Below are 17,876 nucleotides of genomic sequence, written 5' to 3'. Positions count from 1 at the left end.
AGAAGATTGGAAGTTAGCGAATGTTGTGCCCATTCACATGAAAGGTAATAGGGAGGAGTAGGGCAACTATAGGCCAGTAAGCCTTACTTAAGTAGAGGGGAAAGTAATGGAAACCATGTTAAAGGATAGGATTATTGAACATCTAAAATCACATGGATTTCAAGATCATAGACAACATGGGTTTACTTCAGGGAGATCATGCCGAACTAATCTTATTGTTTTTTTGGATTGGGTAACTAAAATAATAGATCAGGCTGGTGCAGTAGACATTGCTTACCTAGAGTTCAGTAAGGCTTTTGACCCTGTTGCAGATAGGATTATCAATAAACTGCAATCTTTAAGTTTGGATTCCAATATTGTTGAATGGGTAATGCAGTGGCTGACTGACAGGCAACAGAGGGTTGTAGTCAATGGAGTATATTCAAAGCATGGGTTTGTCACCAGTGGTGTACCTCAGGGATCAGTACTTGGACCCATTCTCTTTAATATTTTTATTAGTGATATGGTAAGGTATGTCTTTTTGCTGATGATACTAAGATATGTAACAGGGTTGATGTTCCAGGAGGGATAAGCCAAATGGCAAATGATTTAGGTAAACTAGAAAAATAGTCAGAGTTGTGGCAACAGACATTTAATGTGGATAAGTGCAAGATAATCTTGGACATAAAAAAACCCTAGGGCAGAGTACAGAATATTTGATAGAGTTCTAACCTCAACATCTGAGGAAAGGGATTTAGGGGTAATTATTTCTGATGACTTAAAGGTAGGCAGACAATGTAATAGAGCAGCAGGAAATGCTAGCAGAATGCTTGGTTGTATAGGGAGAGGTATTAGCAGTAGAAAGAATGAAGTGCGCATGCCATTATACAGAGCACTGGTAAAACCTCACTTGGAGTATTGTATGCAGTACTGGAGACCGTATCTTCAGAAGGATATTGATACTTTAGAGAGAGTTCAGAGAAGGGCTACTAAACTGGTTCATGGATTGCAGGATAAAATTTACAAGGAAAGGTTAAAGGAACTTAAAATGTATAGGTTTGAGGAAAGCCGAGACGGGGGGATATGATAGAAACATTTAAATACATAAAGGGAATCAACACAGTAAAGGAGGAGTCCATATTTAAAAGAAGAAAAACTACCACAACAAGAGGACATAGTCTTAAATTAGAGGGACAAAGGTTTAAAAATAATATCAGGATTACTTTACTGAGAGGGTTGTGGATGCATGGAATAGCCTTCCAGCTGAAGTGGTAGAGGTTAACACAGTAAAGGAGTTTAAGCATGCGTGGGATAGGCATAAGGCTTTCCTAACTATAAGATAAGGCCAGGCACTAATGAAAGTATTTAGAAAATTGGGCAGACTAGATGGGCGAATGGTTCTTATCTATGTTTCCTATCTTGTTCAGCCAATTAGATAAATTGCCGAGAATTATGTTAGTTGAAGCCCTAAACAGCAGAGCACCATGGGAGTAAAGGATAGAGTTATAATAGGTGTCCTCTCCCCAAACATCTCATATTTTAACTGTAGTATTACTATTTATAATGCAATAAAGATGCAAATGAAAAAATATGTTTTTTTTAAAACATCTAATCACCAAGTAGTTGCCTTGCGATACCACAGGTTGTTAGAAAGTTTCCCAAATTAGATCCTTTCTTCCAAATTTACCCTAGTTAAAGCAGTTTTTTTCTGTCTTAATAAGTTTTGTATTTGACTTGTTTTTTTTCCTGCTATTTTTGTGAAAATTCTGTTAAATATTTAGTAAGAGAATATGGTTTACGTGAGAATTCTCTTTTTCAGGTAAATTGTCAATTGTTTCTATTTTACTAAATGAAAAATACAATTGAATGAATTGTAGGTGCTTTCTCCAACATAGTAAACAGCAAATATTTACATGTAAGCTTGACAATATTAATGGTTTATTTCTTTTATTTTCTCTGTACTCTTAGGACGCCTTCACCTAAAGCACCACTTTCTCTCTAAAATATTTTTCAAGGAACTAATGAACCATTAGAATGTTTAAAATTCATGTATATAGTGGTTCTTTTGTATAGACCCAAAACTGCATGCTAGCAGGCATTCCTATGATCATACAGACTCTGTTTTTTCATCAAATGCTTTTCAATCACTTTGACAAGAATCAGAACATTCACTGGAACCCTAACTACCTCCTCAGTTAAGGACACCATAATAAGAAAATTCTATTTGCTCATATCTTTCCATATACTTTATAATTTTGAGGGCATGCTGCTCAATATTGGAGAATTTGGCTGTGGCCAATTTCTGTACCCCTTGTAGCATGACTGGATTGATGCTACTTCTTCTGGTGCCACCAAACCACGTTGACACTAAGAGTCTCTCTTTGTTTAGTGGAGTCAAGAAGGATTGGCAGTAAGTCAACCTGACCAAAAGCACTGTAGAGAAAACAGCAATGATAGTGCGCTGTAAAGGTTTTGGCTATTGCAGAGTAATTTCAGGCATTTGCAGCAAACTTTGATTTTGAAAATACCATCCTTGGTAGCAAGATAACAATAAGGCATGAATGAAAAAGCTAGCTTATCAGATACAGCATAACTAGAACAGATTAATACAAAATATTTTATATTCAAATAAGCACTGCTTATGCACTTTATCTTACAAATACAAATGTTGATTTCTTTTTTTTTTTTTTAAACAACATAATACTGTTTTACGCTTCTGGTCCAGAAATGAAACATGGGTTTTGAGTTTTTGGTTCTCTTTTTTAAGTTGTTGTTCATTAAACTATGATCTCTTATTCAATGAGATCAATCTCAGCTTCTGTTCAAAACTTGAATAATAATGAAGATACAATAACTTAGGTTTGTTCTTTCAATTTAAGACATTAAATATTAAAGACTTTTTTTTTTAGTAATTAATAAAGAATGGAATTGGCTGTAGACTGCACTCTCGCCCTACAAAAATATAAAAAGTAAAATAAAAATAAAATGTATAATGAAACAGCAAAATAAATTGTATAAACTGTATATGGTTATCAATCTGCAGTAAAATAATCAAACCGCACTGAGGAATTCTGCATTTCTGATGTTATGGTGCTTTTATCATTTTACAAACCAAAATCTCCATTCTGTTTGTGGGGTATTTGAGAGATAGGTTTATCAATATTTCTATGTTCACATCCTTTCCTCTACAGACATGGTCTTTATTTCCATACAAAGAAAGTTGGGAAATGAGAACCATGACTTGATGTACTCCTTTTACGTTAGTGAGTTTTATATAGAAGCATTCCAAACCAGTAACAAGTCCCACTTGCATCTGCACAAACCTTGGATTATCACAAATTGTTTTCCACATTCCTTGTCCGTGGAATTTCTTAAAGGACAGCATTCAGTTCTTTGGCTCAACATGTGGCTACAGCAATATACATGAATGTATATTGCAGAATTTAACAGCATCCTTCTTAATGCCCTTTTTATGGAGATAATACAGATGTGCAAAATTACTATGTTTATTTTACAGATTGAGGGGGCATTATGGCCATTTTTGATTGTGTTTTTCCATCAGAGTCCAAAGTGGCATCTTTACTTTTCTTCCGAGGGGGCTTCTTAATGGGTGTTTTTTTAATTGCTGGTTCTCCGCTTTCCTGCTTTATACTTGAAGCCTGTTCCTGGCTACTATCAGAGTTTTGTTTTTCAACAGTATTTGTGTTGGTGGGAACTGTCTCTGAAACAGGACTAATCATTTTTTGCAGGTTGGTTGTAGTTGGAAGGATTGGCTTACTGGACTTCTGGTTTATACTAGCTGCAGATCGCTTGGCTTTCTGTGGAGGTGTGGGCTTATCTTTCTGTGATTTGAGAGGGCCTATACCATTTTGATTGGTGTTGTTTTCAATTCTGTTTAGGCTTTGAGTTTTTTCTTTTAACTGGGCAGCTAGTAATGTAGCTGCCTCTGAAGATAAGTGTGGGTGAATGACTTCTGAGCGATACTTGCCATGATCAGGACTTTTTGGAGCTTCTTTCATATCACCACTCTTTCTTTCAATATGTAGGTTGCCTATCTTCTTGAGTGCATTTTGCACTGTCCCATTAATGTTTTCTATGTGATCATGACTTGTTTTGTTCCTATGTTTTGTTTTTGATGGTGATTGGGGTTCATCCAATGATCTAGGCTCTGTAGTGCTCGAGTCCTTGGTTTGCTTTTGTGCCTTGTCTTTATTTCTCATAACAACCTTATCTTCATTTTTGCCATGACCAGCAGGGCATGTGTCACTAGGGGTTCTTTTCCTATGATGCTCTTTAGCCCCTTGGTTCTGGTCAGATTGTTCACAATGACCTACTGTTTTATCATTGGGTTTGTTGAAAACTGGTAAAGAGTTAGATTGGTTTGAATTAAACTTCCCATGAATCCAAGATACTTTAGGCTTTGTTGATGGATCAGGTGGAGGTGGTTTTGTTCTTTCTGGTGATGGCGGTTTTCCACCAATAGTAGCACTTTTATTATCCATCAGAGAGTCATCTTCATCTTTGGACTGCTTGGACAATCTTGCAACCTTAGCATAGAGAGCTCCTCCATTAGAACCAGAGCCACATGAGGATCTCTCACTATCTGATGACTTCAGAAGTGGGGTTTCACTGTTGTCAGCCTTCAATGATTTAGGGGATCCAGACTCTTTCAGGAAGGTATATTCACCTGCTTCTTCTTCATTAATTGTAGGAGTCATCTTCTCAGCCACGGTTGTGCTTCCTTTCTCTTTATAATCTGTTACAGATTCTGAAAAATGAATGACATATATACTTTCAAAGTTGCTACTAGAAAAAACTAAACATAGGGAGGTCTGTCAAAAATAATGCATGTAGTAATGTTCAAACACATTCAAAGCCTCTCATAAATATCATACTGTGGGTGTATAATTTGGACCAATTATTAATCTATTTAACTTTCATATTGATCTTATACAATATCTCATACCAAGAGGGCTTGTTGGAACATGTATCTTTACAATATTGGGTAGCAGTCTCAATAGCCATGTCATCTGAACACACTATACCAAAGTACATGTATCAATATATCAATATTTATATTGTAACTGTGCAATTTATTAAAACCAATGTACTATACTTTGGGATTTAAAAAAAAACAAAAAAACAAAACAGTTAATCTGTATGCAGACATAAAGTGACACTCCACACACATGGAATGCTTTATGTGTAAACGTGTGTCCTTTTTCATTTTATTAAAAGTGCAGATTTCAATAGAAATTGGAAATCGCTGTTTAGTAGATACATCTCCAATGAATACATATATGCATTGTCATGCATGTATTAATTGGGGATATATCTTAAAACAGTTTGCAAAAGCCCTCTCCTTTTCCCCCGGAAGATTGTTTGCTTGACAGCTGAGGGGAGGTTTCATTAATTATTTATAAAAGTGCTGCATTTCTAATAGAAATCGGTTATAAACTGTCTTTATAAAGCTGAAGTGCTTTATGGGTGTGGAGTTGTCTTTTAAGCAGAACACATTTTAATTTGCTCATTTAAATTATTTTTTTTTTTTTAGTACTGTGCACTTCCAATTCATTAAAAAGTAAACTGTGGGAATTTGATAACCAACATGTATGCCAAACTTGCAGAAATATAGAAAATTTGTTTTTCAGTTTCCTGGATTCACTAGTTAGCAAATAAAAAAAAAACATTTGATGTGTTTCTGCCACTGACTAGAATCTGTCTGCAGTAATTGCTGTCCTATCCCCTGATGGCATATTGAATCAGTAAGCCATCACTCACTTGAATGCAACAGAGATCTTAACCAAATCTTTTATACAAAAATCAAGAATTTCTCCCTGCACCAAACTGGAAGAGATGTCTTCATGCCAAAATCTAAGCAGTCAGCTGACAGCTATACTATCAGCACAAGACGCTGGGAGATGGATGGGACAGGAAAAATTTTTATATGTCTTACTTATCTCTGTATCTTATATGATCTAATACATGATGACCTCGGGGCTGCAGATTGTATTTGTGGCAGGATTCCTAATCTTTCATTCTTCTGAAAATGATGAAAGTATTAAGTACAACCAAGACCTCGATTTAGTACGCTTTCTAAATGATTCAATACTGCTAGTAAAACGTTCCAAAAGATTTATCAACAGAAGTCACCATCAAAGTCTATGGGGATTTTTGTGGATAAATTATTTGGAAAGTTGTTCTAACTGTGTTTCAGCACTTGGAAAGCTTATTACATCTAGATCCGAGTAGGGTTAAAATAAGGCTTGTGCCACAACTCACTCTTATGGAGTAAATCTCACGTAGGTTATTCACGAAAGACCATATTTGGTGTGAATGTTTAAAATTTGTTTAAAATACCTGAATAGTAGCTGCAGTTGAAATTTATTTGCTCTAATCAAATGTGGCTTAGTATTTCAGTACCACCCAGTGTCTGATATAAAACCAGTGATATAAAACATAGGATGTGTGTATTTATCAAAAAACTAAAGTGTCACCTGCATCTTAGAGGTGAATCTATTAAATCTTGACCATTTGCCTGGATTCTACAGAGGTAAATACAACCACATACAACTATCGGGAGGATTAAATCCTCCCTGAACTTCCACCTGACATGCATGGACAGGGAAAACCAGTAACAATAAGCAACCAGCAGCTGCTCAACCATTAATACCCCATCTCCTGAACATAGAGATAGGTATTAAAATAATGGCAATACTCCCCACATCAACGCCCTGATGTTTGAAACTAGATGTATAACTCACCTTCATGAGGAACACAGTAAACTGGACCATCATCAGTGGTATCGAACGATGAGAAAGATCCACGAGAAGACCACGATGGGGATGGCTGTTCTACAGCTGATGGAGGTTCGATGAAACTGCAGTTAAATGTGTTTTCCATGTCATGGTGAGCCACTGAAATTAAATAATGAACATTTTTACATTTAAAAAAAAAAAAAAACATCATCAACTATTTTAATTATATTGGCTTTAATACAATCTAATCTAAATTATGTATTGCATGAATGATACAATCTGTTTCATGGATTAAAGAACTGAAATTCAGATATTTGCATATGCATCAGTTTATCAACCATTTACAGTCTTTAAATTTTCACAACATATTGCTCTTCACCTTTATTCAGATATACTGATAACGATAACTGATGGTAATCTAACTACTAAAAGGTCCAAACTTGCATTTAGAGACAGAAAAAAACACATCATGCACATTATGTAAGACAGGTTGACAGGTGACTTCCCCAGCTGTCTTCCCACTAACTACTACTGTACCTTTGCAGATCTAGCATCCTCTTCATGATGCCTTAAGCTAGGTAGTATGACCTTTGGACAAACAGTTTCAAAACACGCAGAAACTTGCTACTATAATCTGAAAAATCCACCAAACTCTGACTCCCCAAAGCACCATATACTTCAAGTTGTTTTTCGATTACCCTTAAAAAGACTTGTGCGTCTGTAAACAAAATGTAGTGAACTCTTTTCTACCTAGTTCAACGGAAATCTCTACAATCCATCAGAACTACGGTTTTCTATTGTCCTAGCAATGAACTCTGCTTCTGAAGTATCGGGTTAATTTTGTGTGTACTGAGAAGTTAATGCAAAGTTAATATTATTGACCACTTGAATTTATACATATAATTTTCAATACAGAATGTCAATAGGTGAACTCGGAGCAACTCAGAGTTAAGTAAATAGCCCAACATTCTACATTTCTTTTGAATCTCGTTTTATGGCACTGAATTTCCCTCTGTGTAAGATTTTGGCTACTGAAAGTCTATTGTCTAAGGACAAGTTACAAGTGCTTGTTGCTTTAGCCTTTAACCACCTTCAAAGACAGTAGTGTCTGCCAAGACATGCACAGACCAAACCTTATGAAAATGTTAAACAGAATAGATCAACAAAGGGATTGCAGTAGGCAGCAGTTATTTCTTAGAAATGAGTTTGCTTCAATATTTGTGCTGAATCTTAACAATATATAAACTTTTGTTCGTCCTTAAAAAATGTTAAAGCAACACTTTTTTGTAACATACTGCTTTAACTGTAGCAAATGTAAAACAAGTAAAGAAACAGCAAATAGTTTGAATAAAACAAATATAGCATGCTTAAAGGGATTCTATAGTGTTAGGAATGCAAATCTACATTCCTAACACTATAGCATCCTTGAGCCCCCTAACTAACCCCCATCCCCAACCCCCATTGAGGTATATCAACTAAACACAGCTTTTTAATGTATTCATTTTTTTATTTGGGCAGTAGAGTGTCCCTTTAATTATTACTATGGGCTTTAGGGATCTGAAGTTCAGAATGTGGGACTCATTAGCTTTAGATCCCTTCAGGCAGTGGTGGAACGTGGTGCAGTGTGCTAATGACTTTTATTCATTTATTTTACATCAGGCAGATTCTTTTTAAACCAGTGGCCCTAGGTAAACAGAAATAAACAGTATTATATATAGTGTTATATGCCCCCTTCACACACCCTTGTCAATGTAGACCGTTTATGTATTCTATTGCTGGTATTTGGCAATCTTTCCTATGTCCTGTGCTATTAATCACGGTTTTGTAGTTACACTGCAAACTGTGAGTTGTCCAAGTATCCATTTAACAAGTTCCAATTGGCGACTAACAGTGAGGCTCTAACTTAGAGCAAGTTGTTTTAATGCAGTGCCTTGCTACCTAGTTAGAGGGAGAGTGGTAAAGATATTCTTCTCCCCTGTCCTTGCCAACACGTTCAAAGCGATATCTGCACCTATTACAGTGCATAATACTATGTTCAGTGTTAAGGAAGTGGAGAGGAGATTTTTCATTGTCAGCACACACAAAAGCGTGCCTCAGACATGGCAAAGGCTTGGTCTTGTGTAACGCACAGCAGCTCAGGACAGAGACATAACTGGTTATGAGCAATTGTATACTAAAACTAAATGCTAAGTATTGTAATTTAACAAAATATAAAATCTGAAAATGTTATGTCTCCCTCCTCCTCTTACCGTAGACATTCATGAGTTTTACATTACTGTGGAATGTTGTGGTTAAGGGGGTTATGGTAAATCTGGCGCTTCAAATATTTTTTTCTTGCGTTTCCCATGATGCTCAGCCAATTTAAAGGCTAGCTCAGCTTAATCTAAAAGGTTCTGTATTTTGGAAAATTACTCATGTTGGCATAGCGTAATGGGAAATGTAATTCATAAGCAACTTAGTGCCACTTTTACCTATTGCCCAGAACCTTCTCGTAACATAAGAACTTAATTGCATTTGTTATGGAGCCAAGAGTGGTCCTTTAAAAGGAACACTATAGTCACCAAAACAACTTAGGCTTAAAGGACCACTATAGTCACCCAGACCACTTCAGCTCAATGAAGTGGTCTGGGTGCCAGGTCCCCCAGGTTGTTACCCTGCAGCTGTAAACATAGCAGTTTCAGAGAAAACTGCTATGTTTACATTGCAGGGTTAATCCAACCTCTAGTGGCTGTCTTTCTGACAGCCGCTAGAGGCGCTTCCACAACGCTCAATGCAAACATCATACTGAGCACGCAGAACATCCATATGGGCAGTTTGAATGCACGCGCGTCACTCGCATGCGCATTCTGCTCCACTCAGGAGCTGACGTCTGAGGGAGAGGAGATGTTACCAGCTCCGAGGGAGCACGGCACTGAATTAATGTAAGTGGCTTAAGGGGTTTTAACCCCTTCAGCCCAGCGGGAGGGAGGCCCTGAGGGTGGAGGGGGACCTAAGGACTATATATTGCCAGGAAAATGAGTTTGTTCTCCTGGCACTATAGTGGTCCTTTAATGAAGCAATTTCTGTGTATAGATCATGCCTCTGAAGTCTCACTGCTCAATTCACTGCCATTTAGGAGTGTTTCTGTTTATGCAGCCCTAGACACATCTCCTGTGGCTTTGACTCACACAGCCTGCATAAAAACAAAATGGTTTCACTTTTAATCACATGTAAAACAATTGTATCTGCTGCTCTGTAAATGTAACTAATATTATATACAGAAGGCATCTGCAGGATCTAGCAAGCTATTATCAGAGCAGGAAATATGAAATTCTAAATTAAACAGAATTTGCAATAAGGGAAGTTTAAACATTAGGTGACTCTTTACTGGAAGTGTTTACGAAGACTGTACAAGTCACGCACATGGAGGTGTGAATAAGGCTGCATAAACCACAAAACAAGCTAAAGTTGTTTTGGTGACTATAGTATCCCTTTAAGGTCACATGTATTTTTTATATAGTACTGCTTTTGCTTTATGCACCTGGTGTTGGGAACCTAGTAATATCCCTAGTGGCATATATATTTTGTATCACTATTGACCACTGTGTTCAGCTGCTTAGTCTGGAGGTGTAACCGAATTGCATCATCTCTTTTCAGCCAATGAGAAGTGAGCAGGTCAGAGAGGTCAAGCAGTAACCTTTCCTTACAGCTACTGCAGTGAAAAGACTGGTTTTAAATGTAATCAACACTTGCCTTTCATTCACTGCAGAACTGGCATAATTTTTGTCCAGTATTTACTTCCTTTGCATTATCCAGTCAAATAACTCAGGCAAGCACTGAGGACAAATCTATCCACTTATAGTCACCAGAAGAACTACAACATAGTAGAGCTATTCTGGTATCTACAGCCTATCTTTGCTTGCTTTAAAATGTAAACACTGCCTTTTCAGGAAAAACAATGCTGCCTAGGGACACCACTAGTGGCAGTCACACATATGGCCACTAGAGGCACTTCCTGTGTTTACAATATTTTCCTATGGGGAAATACTAATGCATGCGAGCCATTGCAGCGCATGAGCATTAGGTCTCCCTTGTCAGGGGATTAGCGGATGTGGACCCGAACATGGTAAGTGACAGAATACATTTTATCCCCTTCTGCACCATGGAGGGAGGGGACGTGAGGGAGTGGGGAGCTATAGTGCCAGGAAAATAACTTAAAGAGTAGTTCTGCTACCATAGTTTCAGGAATACAGGTTTGTGTTCCTGACACTATAGTGTCCTCCCAGCTGCCCCAAATCCATCAGGACTATCCCCAGTGGGATGGCTCCCCAAAAGAGGCCCTACCATTTTGTCTGTTCCTGACTAGCACTATAGAAGTGATACAATTTTAGGAACTTTGAAAATCAAATTGTGTTTCTTTCATCATTGATTCATTAGCTTTATAATTAGGCAGTGGTGGAACGTGGTGCAGTGTGCTAATGACTTTTATTCATTTATTTTACATCAGGCAGATTCTTTTTAAACCAGTGGCCCTAGGTAAACAGAAATAAACAGTATTATATATAGTGTTATATGCCCCCTTCACACACCCTTGTCAATGTAGACCGTTTATGTATTCTATTGCTGGTATTTGGCAATCTTTCCTATGTCCTGTGCTATTAATCACGGTTTTGTAGTTACACTGCAAACTGTGAGTTGTCCAAGTATCCATTTAACAAGTTCCAATTGGCGACTAACAGTGAGGCTCTAACTTAGAGCAAGTTGTTTTAATGCAGTGCCTTGCTACCTAGTTAGAGGGAGAGTGGTAAAGATATTCTTCTCCCCTGTCCTTGCCAACACGTTCAAAGCGATATCTGCACCTATTACAGTGCATAATACTATGTTCAGTGTTAAGGAAGTGGAGAGGAGATTTTTCATTGTCAGCACACACAAAAGCGTGCCTCAGACATGGCAAAGGCTCTAGTGCAGGTTTGTGTTCCTGACACTATAGTGTCCTCCCAGCTGCCCCAAATCCATCAGGACTATCCCCAGTGGGATGGCTCCCCAAAAGAGGCCCTACCATTTTGTCTGTTCCTGACTAGCACTATAGAAGTGATACAATTTTAGGAACTTTGAAAATCAAATTGCGTTTCTTTCATCATTGATTCATTAGCTTTATAATTATATTAAATATAGAAGCAGCCCTTGCATTGTGTTTTCCTTTAATATCTAAAGCTTGTCTTGTTTTACTGAAGGGAGATAATCTCTCTCTTTAAATGTCGTTTTGTTTCAGCTGCATTTTCTTTGCCATTGGAACCATGTTTAATATAAAATAAAAACAGTTTTAATGGGCTTAAAAACATAACTATAAGATGAAAAATGCGTTATCCTTCTTTGGATATTTATGTCCACTCATAACACTATTAACAATCTACTGCACATTTTTTTTACTCAGTAGTAATCCAGGATATTTAGCAGATGCACTATCCCTAAGCTTGCCCTTCTCCTGCAGGCTATCAGAGTATTATGTCTCAATCCTGATAAAGTGCCAGCAGCCTAGCGAAATTATCCAATGCACCTGTAGCTGAGTAATGGGCTCTACTTCGCAATCTATACAGAAATGCTATCCATGTTGTTCACTAAATTCTAAATCATAGCAAATAGAAATCTGAATTGCAAAATATATCAAACAAAGCTAATTTGGAGACAATTTCCAACTCTGCTATAGTCACAGCTTGGCTATTTTAGTTGGAATGTTGTCCTTTACATTTGAATTTATTCAAACAAATTAGGAGGCATTGTTTTCTGTGTCCTTTTTTTAAATGCAGTAAATTAAATATATATACCATTTTTTGTTGGATTTTTGTGTGTTTAAAAAGGCATGTCTCTGGGTTTGCCACTGTAGAATTAATCATCCTTTCTTTTAATGCATTGCATACTGTAGCTTATGGTATTTCTGCCATTAATCTAATCAAAAGCAATACAAAATAATTTTTAAGTAATAAATTGAGCCATATGAAGTTGTACTTTGTAGGGGTGTCTGATCCACCATGCATTCCTTGATAAACATCACGCTATGCTATTTGGCAATATCGAAAAAGGGTCACCCTTAAGTAGAATTCATTCATATAAGTCTATTCATTAAATTATGAATAGCAACAAAATTCTACTCATAAAGTGCAAATATGATTATTTGGTTAAGCCAAATTTGTGCTTCTGTCTGATTGTTGAAATCACCTGAATCCATATTTAATTTGGCTATTCACACACACACACACACACAAAAAAAAATGCAAGCGAGCTACAACCAAATTTTGTTCATTCAGGTGATCTAATTCCCATGATACAAACCAGGTGAAGTATGCATGTAACTCTTAGACCCTCTAACCGTAAGAAAGCTGCTGCTACCTTTGACACCCTACTCAATAATCCTGCCAAACCATATACCTACCTAAATCATTTTTTTTTTCTACTAACCGGAAAGTCCACTTGCTGTTTTCTTGCAATTTAGCTAATATCTGTCAAGTCAGTTGAGATATTCTCTATAAAGTCTCACTGCAGCAACAAAATCAATTTGAAAACAACAGAGCTCAATTTAGTTTGTATTCTGTGAAGCTTAGAGGTAGTTTACCGACTGAATTCTAAAGATTTGAACAGCATGTAGAAAGCTGAATTTGCTTTAGCAAATTTGGCATTTAGTGAATAGACCACTAATAGTTTCTTTATAACTGTATGCTGCAGGATGTAAATCAAATCATCAGAGGGGTCCCAAACCAAGTGTTTTTGTTGAATGATCAATTTCTCTCTGAAATACAAGATTTTTCTACCAAAGGGCAAAATCTTTCACGCTAAACATATGTCTGGTAAAATGTTGTTAGTATAATAATCCTGTGCCTAAGTTACTAGGTTTCCTTTTAGTCCACTGTGCGCCCTGTGTTCTATTGTAACTTATTTGTCACCATTAGTGATCAGACCATATAATCTTTGCAGTATTGTGTATGAGGCCTAGTGGAAGGCATATTACCACATATGTCACTTACATTGTTATATTTTAAATATATCTCGGCTCTCTAATAATTTGCAGGGGAGTACAGCATTACATTTATCATGTGTGATCAAATTCACCCCAGAGTCTGGAGAGATACAGAAACAAAAAATATCCATGAGGGAGGCAACCTTAAATATTTCAGTTCTATAGTACATAATATAATGATTACCAACTCATCTGTTACTGAGACAATTGCTTTGGGATTTGGCAAAAATTAAAAATATCAGTGCTGTTGGCACAGAGGTGCAGCTATAACACAAGATGATAGCCTGATTCAATTTGATCAACACAGCAGAAATCTCTATTTAGAGGAATATTTATTTGCAATGATGGAGTGATGAAAATGAATTTAGATTTCCAGATCTCCTCTTTCAAAAAATAGGTTATTTACTCTAATCCAGCGGCAATAGCCAAACTGTGCCGCCAATGCTTGTCTATGAAAAGCCACACACGACCACTTTGAGATTCATTTTTTAAAATTTCCCAATGGATCAACTTTAAAGGACACTCCAAACACCTTAAAGCACTTTAGCATGCTGAAGTAGTTTATGTGTGAAGAGTGTGACCTTGTTTTTTTTTCATTGTACAGATTTCAGTAGAAATTGGCACTATTAGAAATTTATCTTGATGCACCGCCCTGGCTGTCAATCAAACAATTGGTCCTGATACTTCCTGGTTGCTTAGCTGCGTGAATCTAAATTCAAAAGACATGAATTTGCCCAGAGCACCTGCCTTGCGATGATTTCCCATTGAGCTGGATGGAAAGTCTGAGTTGGAGCACAATAGCTTACATAGGCTGCAGGCAAGAGGTCTGCACTTTTTGCAAGCTATATTTAAAAATACTCCCAGTGGGAAAAAAATGCATAATTAAAGGGACACTCCAGGCAGCCCTTTTTACTCACCTCGTTCCTGTGCCGGGAGCCTTGTGAAGCCGTGTACATGGCCTTTTTAGGGCCATACGTGATAGGAAGTCCCTCTGGTGGCTGTCTGAGTGATGGCCACTGGAGATATTCCTTTCAATTAATGTAAACACTGTAAATACAGTGTTTACATTAGATTGCCTGCAGGGAGCTATATATCTCACCTGAACAATTACATTAAGCTGTAGTTGTTCAGGCGACTATAGTGTCCCTTTAAAATACATGCACATGTTCATTGGCTATCTGTTTTTCCGTTTCTAGTTTACTGATCTAAGTGTTCTTTTGCAGGCTTTGCGTGTATATTTTTTATTTTATATATAACACTACTTACCTATGTAATTTAGATAGATCTATCTATGATATGTGAATATGAAAAAAAACACTTTACTGAAAGAAATATTTTCTTTTGCAGTCTGTTAAATTGTAAAAGGCTGACAGATTCAGATTTGTTTTGTATTTGTTTCTGTATGAACTGTATGTCCTTTGAGAATGAAATTCGTTATTCATTCTTCTTGAGGATTCCACATAACATCTGCCCTGCGTATACTGCAGTCTACATTTTTAAATGTGCAGCATGTTTCCTACCCTTTCAACAGTGCATTATGTGTATTCCATGTATTTAATATATAAGCATATCTAGCATTTGAAAATACATGAGAGAGTACTTTAATTGTGCAAACAGTAATATTTAGAATACATTAACGTGTATAGTTTCTGGCATGCGTTAAAAGTAAATGCACTGAAAAGATCACACAATATTCGTTAATTTTCAAACCTTTGAGCCAAAAACAAATAAAAGAATCCATTTGATAGATTTTTTATGGAAAGGACTGCCGGATGTGTGTACATTTAAAATACATGTAATCCGTTCTAAAATTAATTTGATAAAATTTAACACATCTGTACTAATAAATAAATTGCAATACACAAACACAAAAAAGGAGACCCTTGAAACAAGGGGATCCTGAAAAGCAGCTCTGGACACAGAAAAGGCACTTGAATGCCAGGTAACAGGAAAGGAAGAGAGAAATAATGGGTGGGGGGAAAGGGAGAGAAAGTAACACTACACAGTCCCCCGAACCTCCTTAATGTACAGCTTCCTAAATATAGGAGCAATTAAATGCCCACCATAAGCAATGGGGAAAAAAGGAGGGTCCCAACTCTCATAATGCTGCCTAAGAAAATCTACTCGTGGATAACAACCACCAGGACCAAAGGCAGGCTGTCCTAGAAATCTGAATAACCTGGATAGCTCAAGAGATCACCACATACTAACTGCCTAAGTGCTACCTAAAAAGTGAAAATAAACATAAAAAAGAAAAGAAAAAGAAAGCGCTTTCTTTTTCTTTTCTTTTTTATGTTTGGTCCTGGTGGTTGTTATCCACGAGTAGATTTTCTTAGGCAGCATTATGAGAGTTGGGACCCTCCTTTTTTCCCCATTGCTTATGGTGGGCATTTAATTGCTCCTATATTTAGGAAGCTGTACATTAAGGAGGTTCGGGGGACTGTGTAGTGTTACTTTATCTCCCTTTCCCCCCACCCATTATTTCTCTCTTCCTTTCCTGTTACCTGGCATTCAAGTGCCTTTTCTGTGTCCAGAGCTGCTTTTCAGGATCCCCTTGTTTCAAGGGTCTCCTTTTTTGTGTATCTGTTCTGGGTTACCCCCAACTTTGTAGCTCTGAGGTAGGCCATTTATAGGACTATTTCCAATGCTTTGCATGAGTTTTGTGAAGCTTTGTATATACCCTATCATTCTTTCTCTTTATTGCAATACACAAAATTTTTCCCTGCATGCAACTCCATGTTACACAGTAAGTGCTTACATGCTACAATTAAAATACACACGTAAATCCAAGGACTTGTAGCCATTTCTCCCTGACTTCTGTTTCCTAATAGTGATGTCGCGAACATAAAATTTTCGGTTTGCGAACGGCGAACGCGAACTTCCGCAAATGTTCGCGAACGGGCGAACCGGGCGAACCGCCATAGACTTCAATAGGCAGGCGAATTTTAAAACCCAGAGGGACTCTTTCTGGCCACAATAGTGATGGAAAAGTTGTTTCAAGGGGACTAACACCTGGACTGTGGCATGCCGGAGGGGGATCCATGGCAAAACTCCCATGGAAAATTACATAGTTGATGCAGAGTCTGGTTTTAATCCATAAAGGGCATAAATCACCTAACATTCCTAAATTGTTTGGAATAACGTGCTTTAAAACATCAGGTATGATGTTGTATCGATCAGGTAGTGTAAGGGTTACGCCCGCTTCACAGTGACAGACTAAACTCCCCGTTTAACGCACCACAAACAACTGCAAACAGTCCATTTGCGCAACCGCAAACTCCCCATTTGCACAAGGTTGGATACCAAGCTAGCCATGTCCCGTTCCTTGTCCTCACAGATGTCATTGAAGGTCTCTCTTCCTCCACCCAGCCACGTACAACACCAAGGGTCCCCGAAAGGTGACAACAAGCCCCCTGGGACGCCTGCTGTGTTTGGTCTTCCACCTCCTCAAAGCCACCTTCCTCCTCTGATTCCTCTTCTTCAGACTCCTCTCTCTGTGTTGCCTCTCTCTGCGTTATTATAAGGTGTGTTAAGTAGTACTATTCCTATCAGTTTAATCCCTGTTACGTCCCCTATCAGGGGACGTGTATATGGCATCAATTTGTTATTATTTTTTATTATTTCATTTTTTTTAGTCCCCCCTCCCTGCTTGATACATGGCAGGGAAGGGGGCTCTCACTCCCTGGTGGTCCAGTGGATGGGCACTGTGTAGGAGGGGGGCTGGCAGGAAGCTCTTACTTACCTCTCCTGCAGCTCCTGTCAGCTTCCTCCTCCTCCGCGCCGGTCCGTTTAGCACCTCATTCAGCTCACAGTGTAAGTCTCGCGAGAGCCGCACTATGACCCCGCGGCTCTCACGAGATTTACACTGGGAGCTGGCAGAGGTGCTGAACGGACCGGCGCGGAGGAGGAGGGAGCTGACAGGAGCTGCAGGAGAGGTAAGTAAACGCTCTGCAGCCCCCACAGCCCCCAGTCTGTATTATGGCAATGTAAATTGCCATAATACAGACAATTGACTCGAGTATAAGCCGAGTTGGGGTTTTTCAGCACAGAAAATGTGCTGAAAAACTCGACTTATACTCGAATATATACGGTAAGCAAGAAAAGGAAAATAAAAGGACAGAGCGTAACCGGACTTTAGAATGGCCGGA

General features: G+C 37.9%; 1 protein-coding gene across 1 annotated transcript in view; it reads right to left on the bottom strand.

The window, feature by feature from the left end:
* Positions 1-2,834: 2,834 nt before the first annotated feature.
* SCARF2 (scavenger receptor class F member 2) overlaps positions 2,835-17,876 on the bottom strand; it is a 233,358-nt gene continuing 218,316 nt past the window's right edge. The window contains exons 10-11 of the mRNA XM_063454609.1: positions 6,744-6,896; positions 2,835-4,747 (exon numbers count right to left, since the gene is read on the bottom strand). Coding sequence (XP_063310679.1) covers positions 3,486-4,747; positions 6,744-6,896 — 1,415 coding nt within the window. The 3' untranslated portion in view covers positions 2,835-3,485. The remainder of the gene's footprint in view (positions 4,748-6,743; positions 6,897-17,876) is intronic.

Source organism: Pelobates fuscus, chromosome 5 (genome assembly GCF_036172605.1).
Source record: "Pelobates fuscus isolate aPelFus1 chromosome 5, aPelFus1.pri, whole genome shotgun sequence".
In the NCBI taxonomy this organism is placed as follows: Eukaryota; Metazoa; Chordata; class Amphibia; order Anura; family Pelobatidae; genus Pelobates; species Pelobates fuscus.
This window is presented reverse-complemented; position numbering and strand designations above follow the sequence as displayed.